At 37.7% G+C, this 22,881-nt stretch overlaps 3 protein-coding genes across 5 annotated transcripts; 1 reads left to right on the forward strand and 2 right to left on the reverse strand.

Annotated features, from left to right (window-relative positions):
- Window positions 1-556: 556 nt before the first annotated feature.
- On the reverse strand, window positions 557-7,734 carry pigr (polymeric immunoglobulin receptor). 3 transcript variants are annotated; one of them, XM_042427502.1, is made up of 8 exons: window positions 7,301-7,734; window positions 6,180-6,527; window positions 5,963-6,044; window positions 5,506-5,732; window positions 3,364-3,460; window positions 2,790-2,878; window positions 2,518-2,567; window positions 557-2,404 (listed from the first exon to the last, which is right to left on the reverse strand). In XM_042427502.1, the coding sequence occupies exons 2-8, from the start codon at window positions 6,400-6,402 to the stop codon at window positions 2,327-2,329; spliced, it is 846 nt and encodes a 281-aa protein (XP_042283436.1). In that variant the 5' UTR covers window positions 6,403-6,527; window positions 7,301-7,734; the 3' UTR covers window positions 557-2,326. The 3 variants fall into 3 exon arrangements, with proteins under 3 accessions (XP_042283436.1, XP_042283435.1, XP_042283434.1); XM_042427501.1 differs by having other exon boundaries at window positions 3,364-3,457; window positions 7,212-7,734; XM_042427500.1 differs by having other exon boundaries at window positions 7,212-7,734.
- Window positions 7,735-10,746: 3,012 nt separating this feature from the next.
- Window positions 10,747-13,475, reverse strand: dad1 (defender against cell death 1). The gene is made up of 3 exons (XM_042429853.1): window positions 13,170-13,475; window positions 12,085-12,255; window positions 10,747-10,994 (listed from the first exon to the last, which is right to left on the reverse strand). The coding sequence occupies exons 1-2, from the start codon at window positions 13,378-13,380 to the stop codon at window positions 12,125-12,127; spliced, it is 342 nt and encodes a 113-aa protein (XP_042285787.1). The 5' UTR covers window positions 13,381-13,475; the 3' UTR covers window positions 10,747-10,994; window positions 12,085-12,124.
- A 132-nt stretch (window positions 13,476-13,607) lies between these two features.
- Window positions 13,608-19,698, forward strand: abhd4 (abhydrolase domain containing 4, N-acyl phospholipase B). Its single transcript, XM_042429851.1, has 8 exons — window positions 13,608-14,169; window positions 16,209-16,294; window positions 16,436-16,540; window positions 16,778-17,066; window positions 18,274-18,467; window positions 18,547-18,658; window positions 18,837-19,023; window positions 19,247-19,698. The coding sequence occupies exons 1-8, from the start codon at window positions 14,120-14,122 to the stop codon at window positions 19,334-19,336; spliced, it is 1,113 nt and encodes a 370-aa protein (XP_042285785.1). The 5' UTR covers window positions 13,608-14,119; the 3' UTR covers window positions 19,337-19,698.
- Window positions 19,699-22,881: the final 3,183 nt, after the last annotated feature.

Genomic DNA, 22,881 nt, shown 5'->3' on the forward strand with positions numbered 1-22,881 from the left:
ATAGAAATCACTCGATTAATGTTTTGCTGTCTGAGGAGGTTGATATATAGGAGATATAGGATTTTATATGTAATTGCAATTCCATAAAATATCCCAAAACTGCAATAAATAAATAAATAAAATAGAGGCACAAGTAGAAATCGTAACACATTTAAATTAAAAACCTTGTTGATACTGCAGTACACCACCAAAATTACCACCACCAAATTATGGTGCATCCTAACACAAATAGGGTTTTTAAGAATATTTTGTCATTTCACCAATATTTAGAATTACACATAATAAACCGGTAAAAAACTATGCCTTTATGCATCACTGCAAATATTCAAATATTCATCAAAAATGGCAAATCTCTCAGTACAAGATCAAATATTTAATTATTAATGAGGCCAAATGAGCAAAAACTTCATAAAGATTGTCATGAAAAAGTGGTCACATGCACATTTGGGCATGTTAAATGAAATTGTTTCCAGTTGGACAATGTAAAGAGCAGTTATAGTAATAAAACTTATTACATAGGACAAAATAATGGGATGAGATGAAATGAAAGAAAAATACCTTTTAATATAGATATAAAACAACACAAAATTACACCTTTGATTAAACACTACTAAAAACAGGTAATCACACTAGAATAAGGCTAAAGCAAGCTAAGAACTGACACAATTCACAAAGTAGGGTTAGGGTTAGGGTTAACATGAAGAATGTTTCTTTTGATTCAAATACTTTGCAACAAAACTCTCTTAACATTTCCTGAGTAGCCTCCACCAGGTGCAGCAGCTGTGACCATAAATGATAAAAGGCTCTGAAAAGCAAGAACCTTTATTCTATTAATCTTGTCACTGAGCAGAGTGTTCATTGCTAACAGCACTACAAATGTGTGTTGTTTTGTCTGCTCCTCTTCAAATATGATTTTTGCCTGTTGTAAAATGACAACAGGCAATGTTTTTGTAAAGACTGTGTAGCTCTTTTAAAAAGAAATTTTACTCTAAAATTATAAAATGTCAAAAAAATACACTCCTGAAAAGCCACAATTCAAAGCCAAAAGACAATATTCACCTCAGTCCAAGACGTGATTATCCACAGAGACTTCATTCTGATTCTGCAGGTATGCAAACATGACACCACAAAGGAACACTATCTTTGTAATTTTATTTCTCTTGATCATAAACAACAAAATGGACTTTCTACAAATGAAGGTGAGACCTAAGTTACTATTAAGATTTCCAAGCTCTAGTTGGTTCCACAGCTGTTTGGGATGTCTCATTAGCCTGTTCAATTTACAATTCTAACACATCATTTGAGCTTCAGTGAGAGAACAGACGGTTCAAGCATGAAATGTAGAGCTGTTTGTTTCAGAGTTAATTTACAAACTCTTTCAAATGCTTTCTTCCCTTCTTTCTTCAAAAAGGTACGCCTCATAATTACATTCATATTCCGTGAATGTGCTTCCACATTTTCCATCAAACAGAATGTATCCAAGCCTATATGTGTTAATTAGCTATTTAATTATCTAGTTGTGAAATAAACACTGGTTGTACCAAAATAGCTTAACTGAAAACATTCTTGTGTCACTCCCATGGGCCGTTCATGCAGACAAGATTTTTAGTTTTAGATTTTAAAAATACTGGGGGCCATTAATCCAAGTCCCCCCCTTCCCCCCCAACAGCCCCAGGCATCAAAAAGAAAAGTCTTTAAAATATTTTCTTTATGTCTTTTTTTCTTATATTTTCTTTATGGAGTTAGTGGTTAAATTATATTTTCTGACAGTTTTATTTAAATGGAGCAGTTACTTAAACGACGGCTGCTTATAGACTCAATTAACTGAAAAGTGACTATGATGAATATTTTTATATTAATAGTGGATTATATGACTATCTGTATGAGGAAGGTATCACTCCGCAGTTTTCCTCAGCTCTATGGGGCATTTGAGCGTTATTTAGCTTGCTGTTTTGGTTTTGTTGCCCACAACTTCACTGTTTTTTTTTAACTCCCACTGCTTTCATCATTTTCAGCAGCAGCAGGCAGCAGGCAGCAGGCAGTGTCCTGTAGTTGTGGTAGATACAGCTGTGCTTCTGATCAAATTAAGTAAAAGACCACATGATTATATTTTGGCAAAGTTGTCTTATGTGAGGTGTTTAGTCTTTTATAAACATCTCAAGATTATAACACTGGCAAAGTAGCAGTTAAATGTGGTATATAATATATAAAAGTAACTGAAAGTGAGCATGTGTGATGTGCAGTTAACTAACACAAAATTACATTCAGTTACAGAGAATAACAACACTGCAAATATAAAAAATGAGCCCAATGGTATTTTCTGAATTCAGCACATATGTGCGCTCTGGGAATTCTTGTTGAGGAAAACGACGTTTTGCAGGTCACCAACATCCCCTGATAACTCCTGTGGGATACAGAAAGAAAAATGAGTACTATAATCACTACAGCATATTCTTAATTATGGTGTTTTTTAAAAGATTATGATACATAGTGACAGATGTTTTAATGAGGACTTACACTGAGCCTTACTTTCATCCCCTCCATTCGTCTCAGCCTAGGATCCTGCTCTGTAAGTGGATAGTAAGGATCTTTAAGACATACAGTAAGTAAAGCAAATGATCTCACTTTATCTTACAAATAATTAAAATTATCTTACCTTACTCTTGTTACTCTTACTATAATTAATGAATGCATTTACAATATTACATAATATATTCTTAAGAAAGTTAGTGGCATGATCCTGCCAAGATTTCATATTTAAAATGCAAAGAAATGGAAAGTTGCCTTACTGTGCAGTTTCCACATCTTCCATGCAAATACGGCCAAGCCCACAAGAAGCATGAGAGAAGCACACACCAGCAAAGACTCCAAGATGTGACTAAGACAGAGACATAAATATACTGTGGTCTGTACAGAGATAGTCCAACTTCAAGAGCAGCTTTGGCTTACGCTATATCTGTTCTTACATAGTGACATTACAGCAAAGATGATGAAAGATAAATATTCCTGGGTTGGGCATGAATGGTATGATCATTATCTGTGCATGATTGAGTTCAGCTTGCATGAACTGTATCATGATGGTATTGATAAGCATCTATAATGGTTAACAGTGTAAAAGGCATCAAATCAAACACGGAAAGACCAGCACTCAGACGTTTTATGAGTAAATTTAGGTGGAAAGCCATATTGGACGAGATGTCCCTTGAGGAGCTTTAACTAAAAGTAGCTACAATAAGTTGAAAATAAGTATCACTACTGTTCCACTGCTTTTCAAGAGCATATTTACATTTAAATATTTAAAGATATGCTGCCACCCATTTCTCAATAAAATGGCACTATCATAAAAAATTGCTTCATTTTTACCTGTGACCGTTCCAGGAGTCCTTTGTGATGGGTTTTGGGGGAGGCAAGTATGCAACAGATTGGCTTGGTGTAGCAGGAGACATCACAGACACTGCTGCTGAAGATGGAGATATTATACATAGAGCTGAAAAATTTTGTACTATTATAAGCAAAAGAGTGTTTGTAGCAGTACCTACAGAGTTCATAAAATGAATATTGCTGATAAGTGACTTGTAATAATCAATGCCTTGTACAAGAGCCAATGCCATCTGTTACACACACATATTGATCTGTATAGCTGCACTTGGCTTCTTCTAATTTCAGCAGGTGGGGAAAATGCAATAAAGTCACAAGATTGTGTTTCATTTCATTCCTACAATGCCTGGTTTAATAATGATGTCATCAGGTTACTCCCTATAGGACAAAGATTTGTTTAGCTTTCACCTACCAGGCTGCACTAATTTCTTGTGAGATTTAGGGTGTTTTTTAGGCTGGCGTTGTAAGGGTTGTGGTTAAGGATGATAACAAGACTAAGAGTGTACAGCCTTGCTAGTGGCTCTGTGCTCACAGAGCTTTGAACTAAATGCTACCGTCAGCATGCTAATATGCTGACGATGACAATGCTAACATGCAAATGTTCAGCATTTTCTTTCAGCATTTTAGTTAGTGTTAGAATGCTAACATTTGGTAATCAGTACCAAACATGAACTCATGCAACTATTGTTGCAACATTTTGCTCAAAACCACAAATGTCAACCTCACGGTGGTACTAGAGGAAAAGTCATTAGGATTCATTAGGATTCTGTACAATATTTTATAGCAATCTGTACAATAGTTGTTGAGATATTTCAATCTGGACCAAAATGGTCAGACCAACTGATTGACAGACTGAGATTACCAATACATATTGTAGCCATGCCGCTAGCATGGCTAAAACATGTATTTATAAAGCTGCACTAATCTATTTTTATATTAACAGTGGGCCAATTGACTGTAATGAATGGTGAAAGTGGTCACTCATAATGATGAAATCACAGAAAATTATCACCCAACTCAGCAGCTACCTCTAGTTCTACTGAGTGTTTTAGTGTCTTTCAGCTAATTGTCTAAATCCTAGTTCAGATCAATTATTCACAGTGAAACAAAATGGTTTTAGAATGTTGCAGAGAAAAAAGGAAGTTGCAGAGCATCTGAAGCCATTGCATGGGGTCTCAAAAGACCTACCTTGTCAAACTGCCAAGTGCAGTTTTAGAACGTAAGGACTTGTGAGTTAAATTAGCTAACGTTAACAAACAAAACAGCGGTCACTAGCCAAACAGTGGTAACATTTAATCTGTTCATGGATATTAACGTTTCCTGGCTTTCTGTCTTATCAGTTTCTTGATAAGTGTTACTGCAAACACTGCAATCAAATCACTGTCATCTATGTGTGTGGGGCATGCCAGTGTGTCGTTGCTATGGAAACGGTCATCTGTGTCTGTGTGATTGCTTTGATGTGACTGGCCCAGTTTAAGAACATTTATGATCAGACATCTGGGGATTTTTTTGCAAGTTTCATCCAGTCTCCTTGCGAATCATTGATCTGAGCTAGCCTTTAGTTTTCCAGCCTGCAACTGTTTTGCTTCAGTCTCACTGCCATCCTGAACCTTGTTTCAAGCTACAGCAAGCAGCTGTTGAGTAAAAACTATCTGCCCAGCACAAAATGGCAGACAGACAAAGTTAGCCAGAAATATAGAGCCGGACATTTTTCTCAGGAGCTAGTGAAGACCGAAACAGTGCTGGACGGAGAGTAAATAGTAGACTTACATTCGTCAGGTAGACTGAAACACAATTTCAAATGAATGAAATGATGCTTCTTATCTGCTGGATGTGTAAGTAGGCAACTGTTTGCCAGCACACTTCACATTTCAGCTTTACAACGTGGTGATACGTCAATGTAGTGTTTACAGTTTGTTCTGCTGCCCCCACGCACACAACAAAATCAATTAATGCTACTTTACATAAAAAACTTGCCTAGTGCAGCTTTAACAATGAATCAATAACAATGGTTCAGTGGCTAAGATTGTCTACATGCCCACTGAATGCAAAATTTTGATCTGAAAGAAAAAAAACATGTAATATATTGCATATAATTTTAATGTTAAGAGTTTTTTGGCAACCTACTAGTTGAGGCTGGAGGTGTGACCTGCACATGCACGGCTATCTGCTGCTGTCCAACAGAGCACCAGTACCAGCCGGCATCTCTCATCTGCAGCTTCTTTAAGGTTATAGTTAAAGTCCCAATTCTGTCATCGCTGATGGCCACTGAGTTGTCTTCGTAGCTCCCTTCAGACCCTGTCATCAGACAGGAGCTCCAGTCTCCACTCCGACACCACTTCTTCTTGCTTTCTCTGTTGGCACGCAGTCACAGGGGAGTTAATGAATGCTGACTGTCCGTCACTGTCTGACATCAATGGAGGATCTCCAACAAGTAACCATGTTTTTCTGGTTTACATAAGCATTGCTTTTAAGAAATTAGGATTCTAAACATTCTGATTGGTAAAATACTTGTAAATCAGTTTTATCATCATCATAACAAAATGGATGCAATTATAATATCATCAAAAGGAAAATCAAATACCTGTATCTCTCACTGTAGAGGCATTCAACTGTGACACTACTCCCCTCCTCCCCGCTCAGTCTGCTGTTCACCACTGACAAACCTGTAGGAAATGAATCAACATACACTGAGAGATTGCACTTGTAATCTAAGCATTTGAAAATGAGCAATGCACAAAAATGTATCTTCACTGGGGATTCATACAGGATTTTGTGTTCAAAATGAGTCCATCACTCACCATGAATGACCTTGACGTTAGTGTAAGCGACAACATCAGCGCTCCATACACCACCTATCTCCACACCACACATGTACCACCCAGAGTCTTCCTCCTTCAGGTCTTGCATGGTCACAGTGAAAACCAGCTGGACCGGATCGTCAAAAATGCTCACTTTGGCCTCAGCTGGATCGGCTGAACCGGGGTCATCTGTGCGAGCTAAGCTGGTACAGAATTCCCTCATCCTCCCTCGACACCAATATTTTACATAGCTGGCATACTGAGGCTCATAATGACACGGGACCGTGAGGGATTTACCTTCCAGGACTGCATGTTCTTCCACGGTGGTTACCCCACCACAGAGGAAGGCTGATGGAGAGTGGAGATGACTGAGTGTTCAACAGTGGCTTCAACTTTAACTTTAAACAGTTATGCTGCAGTCAGAACAGAACAGTTACTCATAGTGGACATTTCTTATCTATGATTGCGGAAAAGGAAAGTGGCCTTGAGCAATACTTGTACCAAATTTATGGTTTCAGTTTCCTTTCTAAAAAACTTCCCTCTCCATACTTCTTATTTCAAAATTGGATTATCCCCCAACTATAATACAGATTTTTGGGGAACAAATATAACAGACCTTTGAAGACTTGACAAAATAAACATCAAACATACACTTGCCAAGGGGCCAAATACAGTACGGAGCTTGGCAGATATTTTAAAAACACAAAAGCCAGTTACACAAAAATGGTAACTTTTACAGCCTTTCTAGTCTGTCTTTGACAAATTATCAACACAGGAAATTAATAAATTGTAAGGACAGTATAATCAAGCTCAGAATAGCTAATGTTTTTACATAAATAGCTGAGGCATTAGAAACACCCTACATTGTAGCACCGACATTTACCAAAACTATAATATTAAAGTGAGTAGGCAGCAGCATAGATGTTAATCGTCCAAGGAACTCCTTTTTTATCAATTATCTTCAGAAAAATACTGCTGCAAAAGCTCATTGTACATTTGTAAGCATATGACCTCGGTAGTCATGGTTATTACCTGGGATCCATGGTAACAGGCTGAGGGTGAATATGAAAAAGTGCTGCATATTCAAATGTCAGGTTAAGGTTTACCAAGTGGACTCTCACCGTTGTGTAAACACAGACCACAGGTTCCGCAGTTCCAACTTCCTCCTGGTCATGTGACCATAAGTTGGATCCAGATGTTGCACATGTTAACCATCTAAGTGCCGGTTGGATTTTAATAGTGAGGGATACTTTTAGAAAACATCTACCAAACTGTAGTCAAAGTCCAACTTCTCACTGTGGTACTGACTAAAATTTCATGACTTTTCAATGACTTTCTGTAAATAATTTGGATTATTTACATGACCTAAAAGTGGAAACAAGCTAGTCCAAGTTAAATCTGCTACCACCTACTGCAAAATGTGTGTTAAGGTTGCAAAAAGCACTGTTGTATTTCTGTAAAGTGACCTATATTCTATGATATTCAAGAAATCAAGACCCTAAAGAAATAGTTTGATTTCTGGGGGATCGCATTTATTCACTTTCTTGCTGAGAGTTAGATGAGAAGATCTTTCATGTCAGTACAGTAAATATAAAGCTACAGCCAGCAGCTGGTTAGCTTAGCTTAACATAAAGATTGTAAATAGGAGGACAGATCTAACCCGTCTCTGTCCAAGGGTAAAAAAGAAAAAAAAAACCTGCCTACCAGCACCTTTAAAGTCCACTAATGATTATATCTTGTTTGTTTAATCTCTACAAAAGCCTAAAGCCAAGCTAGCTCTTTCCCCCTTTTTCAAATCTTTATTAGCTAAGCCAACTAGCTGCTGGCTGTGGCTTCAAATTAATCAAACGGACATGAGAGGAATTTTATCTTTGTAGCTCTCGGTATGTCAAAACCTTTTACTTTCTACGGGTTTGGCCTTTAGATTTCAGCATGTCCTCCCTAGTCTTATATCTCCTCATGTTCTTATTTCAGAATTAGCCATGTTTTTAATACCCTTTTCTCCAAGGCAACCAAATAACTGAGTGCCTTCCCTCCATGGAGAGAATTCTTTTGGCAGGCTGCAATGAAATGATTTGATTTTGATGGCTGAACACTTTGGATTTTGTCCAGTCTTCATTTGTTGGATTAAGCTCCTACACACAGCCCCCTCAGCCTCTGATTTAACAAACAATTATTCCAAGCCTCTCAATTTGCTATGTGAAAGGTGACAAGGATGTCCCTAAAGTCCCTTGCTTTTTGCTTTGGCTGCAAAGCCTTTTATGGCCATTCAGTCCCTGGAAGAACTTTGGATAGAAATTGCAGATTAGTCCTTTAACAGTTTAGACAGACCTCAGAATTGAAACCTAACTTTCACTAAGCTAATTCCAGCCAGTCAAGACCGGTGACAGTATCTGGTTCACATATCTGTTTATCTCTGTCACAGGAAGATAAGATACAGGAAATACAAGATTTATTTTTTTTTGTGAATTGCTGCATTAAACAGCAGTTCACATAAGAATTAAAGGGAGAGTTAATCAAACTGTCACAACTTTTCTTCTCTCTAATAGAGCATGTAAACCTGACTGAAATGTCAGGTAAAAAGGTCTTCCATCAGTTTAATTGCCATCACTCCCCACACATTTTTTGAAGTCTCTGACTCTAAAATGTCTTCATATTTGTTGTCAACCTGTATGGTTTAGATAAAATGGTGTCATGATGCCTCCTAATGTTTGTTTTTATTATTGGGGTTCTCATATACATTGTTTGGTGGTTTGACAGCACTAGCATTTGCCCCACGGGCTGCTGCAAGTTAATGAGACCATTTTCCTTCCACTGCAGGGAGGGTCAGTTAAATCACGATCCAATTAGTCTATGATTCAGTCCCTTAGAATGTTTTCCATTTTCAGGAGGAAATGTGGCTCACTGTCCTCTTCCTTAGTACAGTAACTCCTATTATCTCAAGTTACCTTGTCCTACCCAAAATAGTGATTTGATAAAAGTTAAAATATCTTAAGGGGCTGGAAAATAAGAGGAGAGAAATGAAAAAGCTTTTAGTCTGACAAAGTTCCGGGAGCTTTAGTACTCTCCACTATTTTCTTTACTCAATTAGTTATCTTCAACATGGCCTAACTATAGGATGGGATGTGCACTCAGTTACCTTTCTGCCTCTTCATAGTTTTTTTTTTCTTCTGTAACTCACATTTAAACTCTTACAGGTCGAATATGTCCGATATCTAATTTTCCGGTTCCTGGGAAAACCACTTCATTTCTAATTTACAAAGGGAGCAGTGTCACTGTTATCTACTTAATATCTAGAGGTGGGTACGTGTATTCTCTATGCCTGCTATTAAATCAGCATATGAAAAGATTTAGATCTGACCTTTACAGGAGGAACCTGGGTTGTCAGACTTGCTTCACTCCATTTTTCATCTATGTATGCAAGGCAGTTCATATCCAGTCCAGACTGGTCCTTAACATTCAGATCCCCAGCCCTTCAGGGACTTTACAGAGAGAATGGCTTAGATGGACCATGGACACTTTTACAAGACTATATAAATAAGTATAAATGAGACATTTAGTTTAAGAGGTGATTTGCACTGTTCAAGATATAAAGCCAGTACAATGAATAGAAACCTGAATATTCTATGCAGTACGGAGATGTCCTGTCAAGGATTTTTGATGCAACGAACTCAAAGCAAATATATTTAAAAAATTTTGTCTAACCTCTGGAGTGCTGTTCTTGTGTTGTGTATTTGTGTTCTCTGTATTTTGGTCTTGTTGTATTCTTTTCTTTCTTTTTTTTTTTTTTTTTTTTAAAACCAGACTAGCTCAAAATGTACTCTCAGGTGAGTCCGCAGTGTGAAAAATGTAAATGTGCATCGACTCTGTGCAGTTGAAAGCACTTTGGGGTTCCTCCAGAACAAGTAATAGAATCAAACCCTCTCATTTCTCTGAGTGTAATGTTCTTGCTTTCTCCTCTTGTACAGTTGAGTGCAGTTGAGTAGTAGGCCTGGTGCTCAGCTGGGAGTAGTTTGCTCCACAGACTCCAACTCTCATTGGCTGCAAAAAAATATTGTCAATCAAATCAAAAAAATCTGTGAGGTACAGAACCAGTTCTACAAGGTATGACAAGTGATTTTTGTGCAGCCACAATATTGAGTCCTATATTTGCAGCTGCAATATGTCAATATAGAGGTCATAGGGAGGTTAAGGGGATCAATCACTCTTGTAATGCTTTGTCTAATGTTTGTGGTATTGCTTTGTGTGATGTACTTCTAACTTCCTTAAAAAAAACCTTTGAAATTAATATAATTATGAAAAACATGAGTCTATGGCCTTATTGGTCAACCTATCCTTTTCCTCCTGTAATATAATAAACAAATGTATCATTGTGCTTAAAATTATGTTCACACTCATAGAGAATGTAATGTATTTAAGAGATAGATCTTTAGACACAATGCCTACAATAGTCTAACCAAACCTTCTTTATCCATCTTGGTGTTAACAGTGTATTATTGAAAATAAATTGTATATTAAAACCAAATAGCATGAGTAAACTTCAAGTACTGTTTCATTATTCAAAAGGTCGCCATTTCAGTTCTTTTTATTTCTTTGTCTCAGTGCAAAAGGGAATGCTTTACAAATTTTAACATTTAAAAAAAAGAATGACAGAAATTAACCATTATCAGTACGAAAACTGCAATGCACCATATGTGACAAGGTGCAATTAATTCAGTGTAGATGATGGGTTGTACTTTTTCCAAATCAATGGCCAAAAACCAGATGTAGCATCAAGTCTTGAAGGAGAGTTTTGATAACTTCTCTTGTCTTGACCTATGAAAAAAAGGAAGATGGGGTTGGATTAGTGACAGTGAGGTATGGAGGTAGTTACTAAAAAGAAGACACAGAGATATAGAGAACACAAGAACACTGTTTTCTAGCAAAGCAAAAAAAAAAAAAAAGTGCCATCCTGTGGATTTCTCGAGAGAAGTATGACTGAAAGCTATCCTATCACATGCACTGTCTGGAGCTGCTCCGCTGAGAATGAAGTGATGAACTGGCAAGGATGTGAGAGAGCATCCTTTGAATTCATGAAATATCCCATTTCTTGTCCATTGAGACTCTACACTATACATGGTTTGGGTCATATTTCTCAGATTTCCCTTAGAAAAAGTTCCTTAAAGTGAGACCAAGTAACTTTTGAAAGAAAAAATAATGTACTCTCCCTGTTAGTGAAGAGTTTAATTCATAGGGAATAAAACATTTTCATCAAATCAATAAACTCAGAGGTTCTGCCATTAAAACATGACTTGGTCTGGTATGACCAGGTGCTTATGGTGGCAAACGTAAACTGATAATAGCAAACTTTAGCTAGATATTGCTGAGTCACGTGGGTGACTTGATGACTCTTTTCTACTTGAGCTACTGTTGCACTACATTTGAACTTACCATTACCCTGCTGTTGCCACAGTGGCCACTGTACAGCAATACAGTCTCGCTTTAAACTGAGTGTGTTCATCATTGAGCAGTCTGGTTTAAAAACCATTTCAAAAACTGAATTTACATTGTCAGTAATAAAGAATGTGCAGAGGCAACTGACTTAAGTGCTCTGACAAGGCAGCAAAAACATTAGTGGCAACTTGTAGCTAATGTGGGAGATATCACTCAAACAAGGAGGCAAGTTTAACAGATGCAGATATTTCATACTTAAAAGTGGTATGAAGCATACAGCTAGAGAAACTAACTGAGAAAAATAATATGATGACTGGATATGTTAAAAACACCACTGAATATAAGTCTTAGCATAAATTATTTCCATTGGGGTTTGAACTACATGGTGCTAATGTGGTTATTAACAAAAAACACATTAATAATGCAACTTTACACACTCATAAAATGAGAAATGCATGTGTCAAATATGCACCTTCTGAGAGGGGGACAGTATTAGTTGGATGCACGTCTTTTCAACCAATGAAATTCATCACAACAAGATGCAGGACGGTGTGAGCGAATAGAAAGTCAGCAAAGGCTCTCTCTGGGGAGATAGACAGGAAGTCTCCTTTGTTCTGTGGGTTGATCTGGATACGAAGACACACTAAAAAAAAAGGCAAAAGACATGGAAGATTTAGTATTACTGCAGTGCACCATTTCCAACTACCCAACTGGCAGAGATACATTACTAACATTTTAAGGCATTAAACTGCAACTGACCATTATCTTCATAATTTACTACACTGTTCACTATTCTTATGATTTTTTTAGTACAAAAAACTTCACAAATATGATATCTGCCAAGTTTCAATTATTGTAAGACCAACAGTCAAAAAAATGTATTACAATTATAACATAAAAGAGAGAAAGGCAACTAAGACATCACTTTTGAGAATGGTGTCTGATTCATGCACCAATGAAATATCGACACCTCTCTTTTAGTGCAGTCTCGTTTTTTATAGTATGACTGTCACTTGATATCACTGTGCAGTTTGGTGCATTGAACATTGGTTTGATTAACAAAATCACTTAATCTCAATCACCCATTTATTGTTAATGGAGAAGTTCTGCAGTCAGTGGAATCAAAGGTTCTTTTCAAAGTGACCTGGTTATGTCAACTACAGCTTTGAGTAACAATGACTTGATTATCTGTGACTATGGGAATACAATGGATTCTGAAATTGAGTACTAGCATACACTACATTTGGCAGTTTACTTGATACACTACAACTAATGCCATCTAATGAAACAACCTCGCGATTACTCTCGCGATGCTTATGGTGTTGAGTTTTTGTCCACACTGTGTTAAAGATGTTGGTTCAACTCTGCGGTCAACTAATTTTTGTTAGAATACATTTTATTGCATTATTACTCAAGCCACTACATTTTAGTTAGCTTACTTAGCTCAGCGCACACGTCGAGCCAGAGGTCCAATGACCGACCGAAGCTGAACGCACTGAGTAGACCATTTGGAGGGAGGGGGTTCAATTAAAGACTTTTAATTGAATAACTACTTACCTGCGAGAATGAAAGAGCCCACACATGAGATGAAGCCCGAAAGAAAGCTGTTGAAGGGGAAGGTGCCAACGAGCAGACAGTACAGGAACTGCAGCGCTCCGGTCAGCAAGATGTACAACAAATACGCGTCCACCACTTTCAGCTTGTTGGGCGTCGTGGTGGTGTATTCCTCCAGGAACCGAGAGATCACTGATATGACCGAATTCGACATGGTTACAGGATATTTTTTACTAGAAGGCGATTTTTGCACTGTTCGTCTTCCTCAGTCGAATGAGTGACGTGTCCCCACCAACCGGAAGCACTTTGGTGTAACAGAAAATAAATTCCGTCTCTCGGAAGGAACCATAGAACAGGGCAAAAAGCCCGCAGGTTTACAACAAAGAGGTGTAATACGTGTAAAGATGTTCCACTCTGCCACATTTCGATCCAACTGCACTGCTACCAGTTTTGTTACGGCACTCTCACCAATTTTCTAGCGAAATGAAACAGGTCCCAGCTGTGAATCCCCTCCCAAAATATCATATCATTGATATTACTCCACTTTTAAAATTCTCCAGCTCTCAATCCACATACAACCGGCCGCCAGTGTGTGTTGTTGGCTAGTAAGTCAATGTACTGTCAAGTTTGTGTCTGATAAACGCCGACCTAAAAACGTTTTAGGAAATTCACTCAAATAATGCAAGGCGAAATGTCTCTATTTTGGCTGTGAGCACCCCGTACGTTGTATTTGGGGGGGGGGTTAGTTAATGACAGTGAGGCTTTATGTGTAGTGAAGCATCTTCTCTTTAGACGATCTTTGTACTCGGTCAGCTGATCTAGGAATGTACAAGTTACAAAACATAGAAACCCCGTAACACGCAGTAGTACCATTTAAAAAACAGACTCAAAGAAACGACTTGAAATCCCATAACGTAATTTTGCTGATTGTAGTCGCCGGAATATGTCAACCAATGGATCCTGCTACAACCACGGCTCCGATGCAGAACGACTGTGAGACAGAGTAAGTAACTTAAATACTAAATAGCTGCGTACAGCCTTCCCTGGTCTGCTTACATTTCATTTCAAACCTTTATTTATACAGGATAGGCCATTGAGAGCAAGCACTCTTTTTCAATTATGACCTGATTACAATTCAAATATAAAATATAAGAAAATAAACAAACAAACAAAAGCAATATATTAAAAGCAATAACACATAATATGAAACATATTCGTTATTAAACTTCTTAATTATATAATGCACATAAAATTTAAAGCTTAATGTGCTAGCTACATTTTTGAAAACTGAATATGTGTATTTTGTCGTTTTCTCTCTTCAAGACATTTACTGGGGTATTTACAAAGGAATACTGTACTGTAGTGTTTTGCCATTGTTTCTAAACGTATCTCTACCATATCCTAATGTAAAATACTGTTACTGCCCACACTGACTTAAGGTGTTTATGTGTAATTACCCTAGAGAAATAAACCCTTTTTGGTACATTTTAGAAATGTAGCTCACTAATGTGTATATATATATATATATATATATATATATATACAGTTGAGAAAACTATCAAGCCTTCTGTGACCAAAATGAGAGTAAAAGTATTAGTCCACTGTAAGTTAGTCACTGTCTCACTGTGAACTCCTGTGTCAGTACTTAAGGACTACTGTGTATAATAGTGATTGAATTAGGTGGTCTTGATCCAGCACTCCTGACAAACTGGTCCTTTTATTGTCATTCATCGAAGAGCAGCAGTGAGTGACACGCCACAGTGACTCAGCAAGTTTGAATTGGCTGTTGACTGCCGAACAGGTAGAGGGTCTGGTGATGTACCTGGTGTATTGATGGTAGAGGTAGAAGTGTGGCGCTGGCATATTTCTGCCTCAAGTCAAAGAGGAAGTGGGAGGTAAACCCCCCTCAGCTCAGCTGACTCGCCTTTTGATTTCCAGAATAAAAACTAAAAAAGAGGGAAGTGTATTGTATTAAACTGCTTGAGCGATAAATGTGATTTGTGTTAAGAGGTCACAGGTGACCTACATACAGTTGTATGCAAAAGTTTGGGCACCCCTTGACAAAGAACATATTTTGAAATTATGAACATATTATGAAAACATCTTTCTGGCATGTGCACAAGTTTGGACACCATAAGAATTCTTATGTCTCAGATTCTTTTTACAAGGTCTCAGATCTTAATCAGCTCGTTAGACCTGAGGCATCTCAACAACTGTCATCAGGAAATGTCAGCTGGTGCCATTTTCATAGCTTTACAAAGCTTTGAAAGCTTTGAAAATGACACTCAGCAACCATGGGTTCCTCTAAGCAGCTGTGTAAGAAATGAAAGTTACTGATGCCGACAATGCAGGGGAAGGATTTAAACATAAATGAAAATCTGTGGGAAGATCTTAAAAGAGCTGTGCATGCAAGACGGCCCAAGAATATTGCAGAACTAGAAGCCTTTTGCAAGGAAGAATGGGAGAAAATCCCAAATACAAGAGTTGAATGACATGTAGCTGCCTACAAAAAGCATTTGCAAGCGATGATATCTGCCAGAGGGGGTGTTACACAGTACTGACTGTGTAGGTGCCCAAACTTTTGCAAATGCCACAATGTTTTTTTCTTTTTTATTGTTGTTCAATTTGTGACATAAAAAAGTATCTATGCGTCATTTTTTGCTGAAAATATTATGTTTTCCCCCATATTCTAGAGGGACTGTGTTTACTTTTTTTCAATTAAAAAAATCACCAAAATATGTGATTTGTGAAGGGATGTCCAAACTTTTGCACACACAACTGTAAATATTAACCACTACATCACAACTGTGGGTCCCGGCACTGACTTTGATTGACAGCATGATGGCTGTGACATGTGACTCTCCTTGGTGTGTAACCCTTGTGTTCCCTACACATAACATGATAACATTAGCTACACTGGCTTTAACCTTGGACTCCTGTCAGAAGTATCATAGTGTTGCACTCAGCATGAGCTAAACATTTCATCTACTATCTCTTCGCTCTTTTCACATCTTTCCTTTTATTTATTTCTTTTTTTGATAGGTCAAGTTCAGTTTGGAGCTGGTGGCCCTCCTGGCGTCCAACCTCCATGTCCCTTTTGAAGACTACAGAGTCCAAGATTCTTAACTGTAAGATCATGTTGACTAATACTGGCTGATGTACTGTAAGTGTAATGAGACACTTGCTGTGTATTCAACCAGCTGTTATGTTGCTGGCTATTGAAGTTACTAATGGTTTTACTAATGGTCATTTGTCTCTGGTCACAACAGGTATTCAGAATGACCTATGGGCCAGGTTTGTGACCCTTCCAAACCAAGACCGAATATGGACTCTGACCCTCACTAACAAGGCAGTTCGCAAACCTGTGACGCAAGGTACTGACCTCTGCCACCCTCCTCTCAGCCTTTGTTTGCTTACTGGGAGGCAACAGCTGCACTGTAATATTATCATAACATATGGATAACATAACCCATAACTATCTATCTTGTCTACCAACTGTGAAACTTACATCTGCTGCCTTAAAAGGTGTCCGCTTCGTTCTATTTGTGTCTGTCACTCTCACACACGTTCTCCTTTATTTCTTTTCTACCGCCCCCTCCTTTCTCCTACAGCTGCTAAGACTCCCTTGGTGATGGTTCATGGCTTTGGAGGAGGGGTAGGCCTGTGGATCAGGAACCTGGACATGCTGAGCCGGTCACGGCCCGTATATGCCTTCGACCTCCTGGGTTTTGGCAGGAGTTCCAGGCCTTCTTTCCCTTCAGATGCTGAAAAGGCAGAGGAGCAGTTTGTCAACTCTATTGAGCAGTGGAGACAATCTGTAGGCCTGGAGAACATGATTCTGCTGGGACACAGTCTGGGGGGGTACCTGGCGACCTCCTATGCCATCCAGTACCCTTCTAGGTATGCTGATTGAACTCTTAATACATGTCTTGAGGGGATCTTTAAGGATGAAAGACTTTAGTAGGTCATGTTCTATGAAAAAAGCCAGAATTGTATTTGAATAGCAGTCACTGAATGAGTCATGCTCAATATTAAACTGGCTTGTGTCTATTTTTTTTATTTTATTTGAAGAATTGGAGCTAAAAGTTAAATGTATTGATTATTACATTTAATATTTATTCATTGATTGTACATAATCAACTCATAATGCCTTTACCTGTCAAACCCATTTTAGGTGAAATTAGCTGTTAAGTATGAATAAGGAAAACAACATTTATGGAGTCACATACAGCTTGAGTAGAGTTGAGGCTACTGATTTGATAAACACTTAACACCTGTAATAAATGACTTTTTGGCCACTTAGAAACAAGATGTAAACACAACATATAATACTTTTACATTTTATATGATGACACTGTTAACAAGAAGAATTTGCCTGTTTACACATCCAGCAGACACAGAGCAACATTAGCATTTATTTGAAGTCAGGCCACATGATGAATTGAAGTGTTTTAGCTCTGTTAGCTCTCTCAGGACTTCACTAGGGAAATGTATGCCCCCTTAGCTGGTAAATCCTCCACTACTGTATGTTCACCAGCTAGATGATATCTGATAAGAATGGTGAGAATGAACCAAAACAGAACATTTACAGGCCATAAAACCAAAGAAATGAGCTGAAAGATGCTAAAACGCTTTGTTTACCATCTGGGGAATTGCAGAGTTGGCTGATAATTCTTTGTGGGTTTGTCACTACGAGCAACACCCTTCACATTACACATAGTCATTCGATCCATTGTTAATGTAAAAATTTTGATTATAACAGCTTTAAACTGGTACTTGTACTAAGACTTTACAAAAGCGAATAGGAATCTGCTGCCCTGCCGTTTATCAGATATAAATGCAATAAGTTTGGCCCCTTATTTGTGCATCCATATTGTCTGCTTAAGAGACATGCTAAACAAAAATGTAAAAAAAAAAAATATATATTTATTTTAATGCTTGTTAAGTACATACAAAACTAATGTTTGATGATCATATTTTCAATTTAGAGAGCTTAGATATCTGCTCTGAGTGCAATCATAACCTTATGAATATCAATAAAACATAATATGATGACAAATACACAGCAGATGATGTGATTGATATATTGTATTCTGCTCTCTTCCAGAGTGTCACATCTTATCCTGGTTGACCCGTGGGGTTTCCCTGAGCGCCCACAGCCACAGACACAGACCCAGGAGGGTCAAAGTCAGGGGCCAGAGGTGGTGAAAAGGCGGCCTATTCCACGTTGGGTGAAAGCTATTGCAGCAGTGGTTTCCCTCTTCAACCCACTGGCTGTTATCAGAGCAGCAGGCCCATGGGGTAAGACGTGTAAATATCTGTCTGCTGTTGTGCTATGACACATGTAATGCTCTCATCTCACAGTGTGTAATTGGTTCAGGTCCGGGCTTGGTGAACAGATTTCGCCCCGATTTCAAAAGGAAGTTTGAAGATATGTTTGACGATGACACTATGACGCAGTATATCTACCACTGTAATGCACAAACCCCAAGGTACGTCAACACACGCGTCACATAATCACATTTTGAACAAAAGAACATAACACTTGCAAAAAGCTGACACGGGCTTTAGAAAACAGTGACGCCCTCTTAATTCCACATGCATTATTTTTTCATTGTCTTCCTCAACTAATTTCCATTCCACCTTTTCCATTTACTTTCCTTTTCCCAGTGGTGAGGTGGGTTTCCGGGCCATGTCGGAGTCTCTTGGCTGGGCTAAGAGGCCTATGCTTCAGCGGGTTCATCTGCTGCCCCCCTCCATGCCACTCACCATGCTGTATGGAGCACAATCCTGGGTGGACAGCTCATCTGGAGACAGAGTTGCCCAGATTAGGAGCCAGGTCCACACCAAAGTGCTGGTGAGTAGAGATGCCAAGATTCAAATACATAGAGACACAGAGTCATGAGATACAGTATTATCCGATTATTAGTTTAGCTCTATTCGGTGTTCAGCTTTGAACTTGTGTAACCCTAATTTCATTTATATTTTCTGCACACTGACTGTAGTGAAACTTAATATAGTTATACATAATTTCTGACTGTCTTTTCTATCTTTATTTCCTTATCTGTGTCACTCTGCAGCTGATAAATGAAGCCTCTCACCATGTGTATGCTGATCAACCAGATGAGTTCAACAGAGTGGTCGAAAATATATGTAGCTCTGTTAACTGACATGTGCGTATGTGTACAAGGACTCTAACTACATATACAATTCATTCACAATTGGTGGTTTCATCACTGCAAACTTTGCATGTGAAAGCACGCTGAATGGTTTTGTTTCAGGGCAGTAGCTCTTCATAACTTTGAATGTAATTTTGTTATGAATCCTGTCCTCATAGTAACAAGTTAGTGATATTATCGTAGTGAAATTGAGTTGTAATTTGTTGGCTGATGTACACTATTATTTTTTTTCAAGCTAGTATTGTCGTTAAATGTATTTATTACATATGATATGTATTTTTAATGTGTCCATACAGGAGATTAATTGGACCACTTAATACACTACTAAATTATTTTGCCCATTTTTATGTTGTTTTTTTTTTTACAATAAGTGAAACACACACATAACTGTGGATGCCAAGGGTTTATGTAAGGGTCTATAAGAGCAGCCACATGACTACTGATTCACTTTTTTTTTTTTACATGTTCCTGAGATGAAGCATTAAGTACTATATGTAATATTTTCTTTGACCCCCTGCTTTTCTGTTTTACCTTTTAATTTCTGGTTGTGTATCAAACAGCTGTGTGTATTTTATACCTTGAAAATAATAAAAGCCTATTTGTCAGATAGCCTTGAGGCAGTAGTGGAAGAAGTACACTGACTATTTAAGTAAAATTAACATGGTCATAATACTTCATTACAAGTAAAAGTACCTACTTAGGTAAAAGTAAATTGACCCTGTGACTGATTACATTATTAGATTGTAGCTGGTCAATGTTGAGCTAGCTTAGTATGCTTATCTGGTTTAATCACGTTGTGAGATAATTAGCAGGGGCCTCGGGCAATTATTTAAATGGAGCCATCTGAGAAGTAAAGATACCTTGTGGAGTGTTTGACCTTTAGTATGTGCACGAGGATGCAAATGCACACGCGTGTGGGTGATGCAATGTGCACTCCCGCCAATGGTTTCAAACTATTTCAAGGATCTATAGGTGGCTGCAATTTGCCAGCAAATGCAAGGAAGAAGAATGTTGCTACTACTAATCATGGAAGTAAACGCTTTGAAAATGTTTTAATGAGGTATGATATTTTACACTTCTGTAAACCTGCATGACCTCAAGGACACACACGGTGTGTTTTGGTGAGTAGCACACAAAATAAACATAACTTTTGTGTGTTTCCAAGAAAACTCCACTGAGTATCTTTTTAAGAGGGAATGTCTTTTCAATGGAACTGCCAACAACTAGACACTTTTTCACAATGCAAAATGATTTTTTAAGTTTTTTTTCTGTAAAATCTTAATCTGAAATGTAACGTGTAACTACAGCTGTCAAATAATTGTAATGGAGTAAAAAGTACAATACTTCCCCTTGAAATACAGTATATAGTGGAGCAGTTGAAGGATAAAGTAGCAACAGTGTGCTTAAGCACAGTACCTGAGTAAATGTACTCAGTTAATTTGCACCACTGCCTCCAAGTCTACTAATGGGGAAATCCACATGTAGTGCACTTTGTGGGGTAACCAGTAGAGGTCACTAACAAATGTCACTCCTATTAGGTTAACTGTGCATTTAAGGTTTCTGCCTGTCAGTGGTGGAAGATGGACTGTGTGGTCCTGCATTCAAAATGTTTTATGAGTGAAAATATATATGCATTATCAGAAAGTGAAACTACTCTTGTCCGGGCAGAATGGCCCATTAGTGTTAATTGTTATATTGTCGAATTATTAGTAGTATGACATTACATTTAACAATGAATTATATTTTATAAGCTGATCAGTATGTTTTGTATGTAATATATAAACATGTAAAGTAACAAGTTACCATACTTAATATGGTCAAATAAAATTTCCCGTCAAAAAGTATTTAAGTGCAATGGTATAAAATGGAAATACTCAAGTACCTCAAAACTGTACGGAGCACCACTGCTGTCTGTACTTCTATTTCAGTAAAAGTAGCAATACCATAAAATACGTTTTACAAGTAAAAATTCTTTAATTAAAAAAATCAAAAGTACAAAAATGCTAGCAACAAAAGTAACCTAAATCATCAAAAGCAGGCAGCAGAATGGCCAGTGTTATAATAAATTAATGGATTATTATCACTGATGTATTAATGTTTCAATATTTTATAAACTCATCAAGGGATTGCATGTAAAGTTTTGATGTGAAAGTGGCTCTCAAATGAATGCAGTGGAGTAGTTGTATAAAGGAGCATAACATAGAAATACTATTTATTTATATAATATCACAATCAGTTATACAATGTATGTCGATATGTCAGTATCTTCAATTACAAAATGCAGCAAAGGTGTGTCACTTTCCTCCGGCTGCACACTTGAAACGTGTTATTAAGAATTAATTCATCCCTTATGCAACACATTTTTTTGTCCACAGTTATATTGCAGAAATGGAAAGTTACAGGCTGTCACATTCTTCCTCTTTGATCTCTTGATTACATCATCATTTTATCCTCTCTCACCTTTACAACCTGTAAGGGCTTGCCTGTTGTACAGAGGTAGAACATAACTCAGGAGCCTGGCCTACATACTAGTAAATGTTTTATTACCAGCAAAGCACAGGAAATAAACTAGAAATACCGCCTTGCGTCTGTATGCCTTCGCCAACTGGTAAAGTTTACATCCATGTCTGTCCAGACTCATAATAGTTGTAGTGAAGATTTTGAGGGATATTTAGTATATTTAGTAGTTTAGTATATATATATATGTATAGGATATTTAAGTATTAAGTGTATTTTCCTTGAATGTGTTCACATGCTTGGCCAATAAAGCTGATTCTGATAAAACACAAAATTGTAGCCATGACAGTAAACAATGCTTCAGATATGATGTTGCTACAAAAAAGCTACAAATTCTAAAACGTGGATGCTTCACACACATCTTCAACCCGGCAGCACAGATGATCTGTACAATCACCACAGTGTCAAGGTGGCCACCCAAGATTAGTGTCACCAATTCAATATCTGATCAAATGTGAAATATGGTCACAATCTCCCTTTCTGTTCCTGAGTTATGGCGTTGATAATAGCCAGAAAAGTGTTTTTGCAGAACATTATGATGTCACATTGAAGTTGACCTTTGATCTCTTGGATATAAAATGTCCTCACATTATCATTTTATCCTATTAAACATTTATGTGAAACTTTGTCATAATTAGTGTATGAACTCTTCAGTTATGGCCAAAAACATGTTTTGTGAGGTAATAGTGACCTAGAACTTTGGCCTTTGACCACCGAAATCTAATCAGTTCATCCTTGAGTCCAAGTGGACGTTTGTGCCAAATGTAATGAAATTCCCTCCAGGTGTTCCTGAGATATTGCATTCATGAGAATGGGATGGATGGGAGGTCACAGTGACTTTGACCTTTGACCAGCAAAATCTAATCAGTTCATCCTTGAGTCCAAGTGGATGTTTGTGCCAAATCTGAAGAAATTCCCTCAAGGCATTCCTGAGATATCGCGTTCACAAGAATGGGACGGATATACAGATGGACAGACAACCCGAAAACATAATGAAACATAAAAACATTCCAGGTAGA

The sequence above is a fragment of the Thunnus maccoyii genome, chromosome 12 (genome assembly GCF_910596095.1).
Source record: "Thunnus maccoyii chromosome 12, fThuMac1.1, whole genome shotgun sequence".
Classification (NCBI taxonomy): Eukaryota; Metazoa; Chordata; class Actinopteri; order Scombriformes; family Scombridae; genus Thunnus; species Thunnus maccoyii.

What these genes read in the sequence shown, in the direction of transcription:
- pigr (XM_042427500.1), bottom strand. Translation starts at nt 7,260, where the DNA reads ATGCAGCACTTTTTCATATTCACCCTCAGCCTGTTACCATGGATCCCA. An exon ending in GACTCCTGGAACGGTCACAG is followed by an intron (nt 2,879 to 3,363) that starts GTAAAAATGAAG and finishes TCTCTGTCTTAG; the next exon opens with TCACATCTTGGAGTCTTTGC. An exon ending in GAAGATGTGGAAACTGCACA is followed by an intron (nt 2,568 to 2,789) that starts GTAAGGCAACTT and finishes ATCCACTTACAG; the next exon opens with AGCAGGATCCTAGGCTGAGA.
- abhd4 (XM_042429851.1), top strand. Translation starts at nt 14,120, where the DNA reads ATGGATCCTGCTACAACCACGGCTCCGATGCAGAACGACTGTGAGACA. An exon ending in AGAGTCCAAGATTCTTAACT is followed by an intron (nt 16,295 to 16,435) that starts GTAAGATCATGT and finishes TGGTCACAACAG; the next exon opens with GTATTCAGAATGACCTATGG. An exon ending in AGGTCCACACCAAAGTGCTG is followed by an intron (nt 19,024 to 19,246) that starts GTGAGTAGAGAT and finishes GTCACTCTGCAG; the next exon opens with CTGATAAATGAAGCCTCTCA.
- dad1 (XM_042429853.1), bottom strand. Translation starts at nt 13,380, where the DNA reads ATGTCGAATTCGGTCATATCAGTGATCTCTCGGTTCCTGGAGGAATAC. An exon ending in GGGCTCTTTCATTCTCGCAG is followed by an intron (nt 12,256 to 13,169) that starts GTAAGTAGTTAT and finishes CTTTTTTTTTAG; the next exon opens with TGTGTCTTCGTATCCAGATC.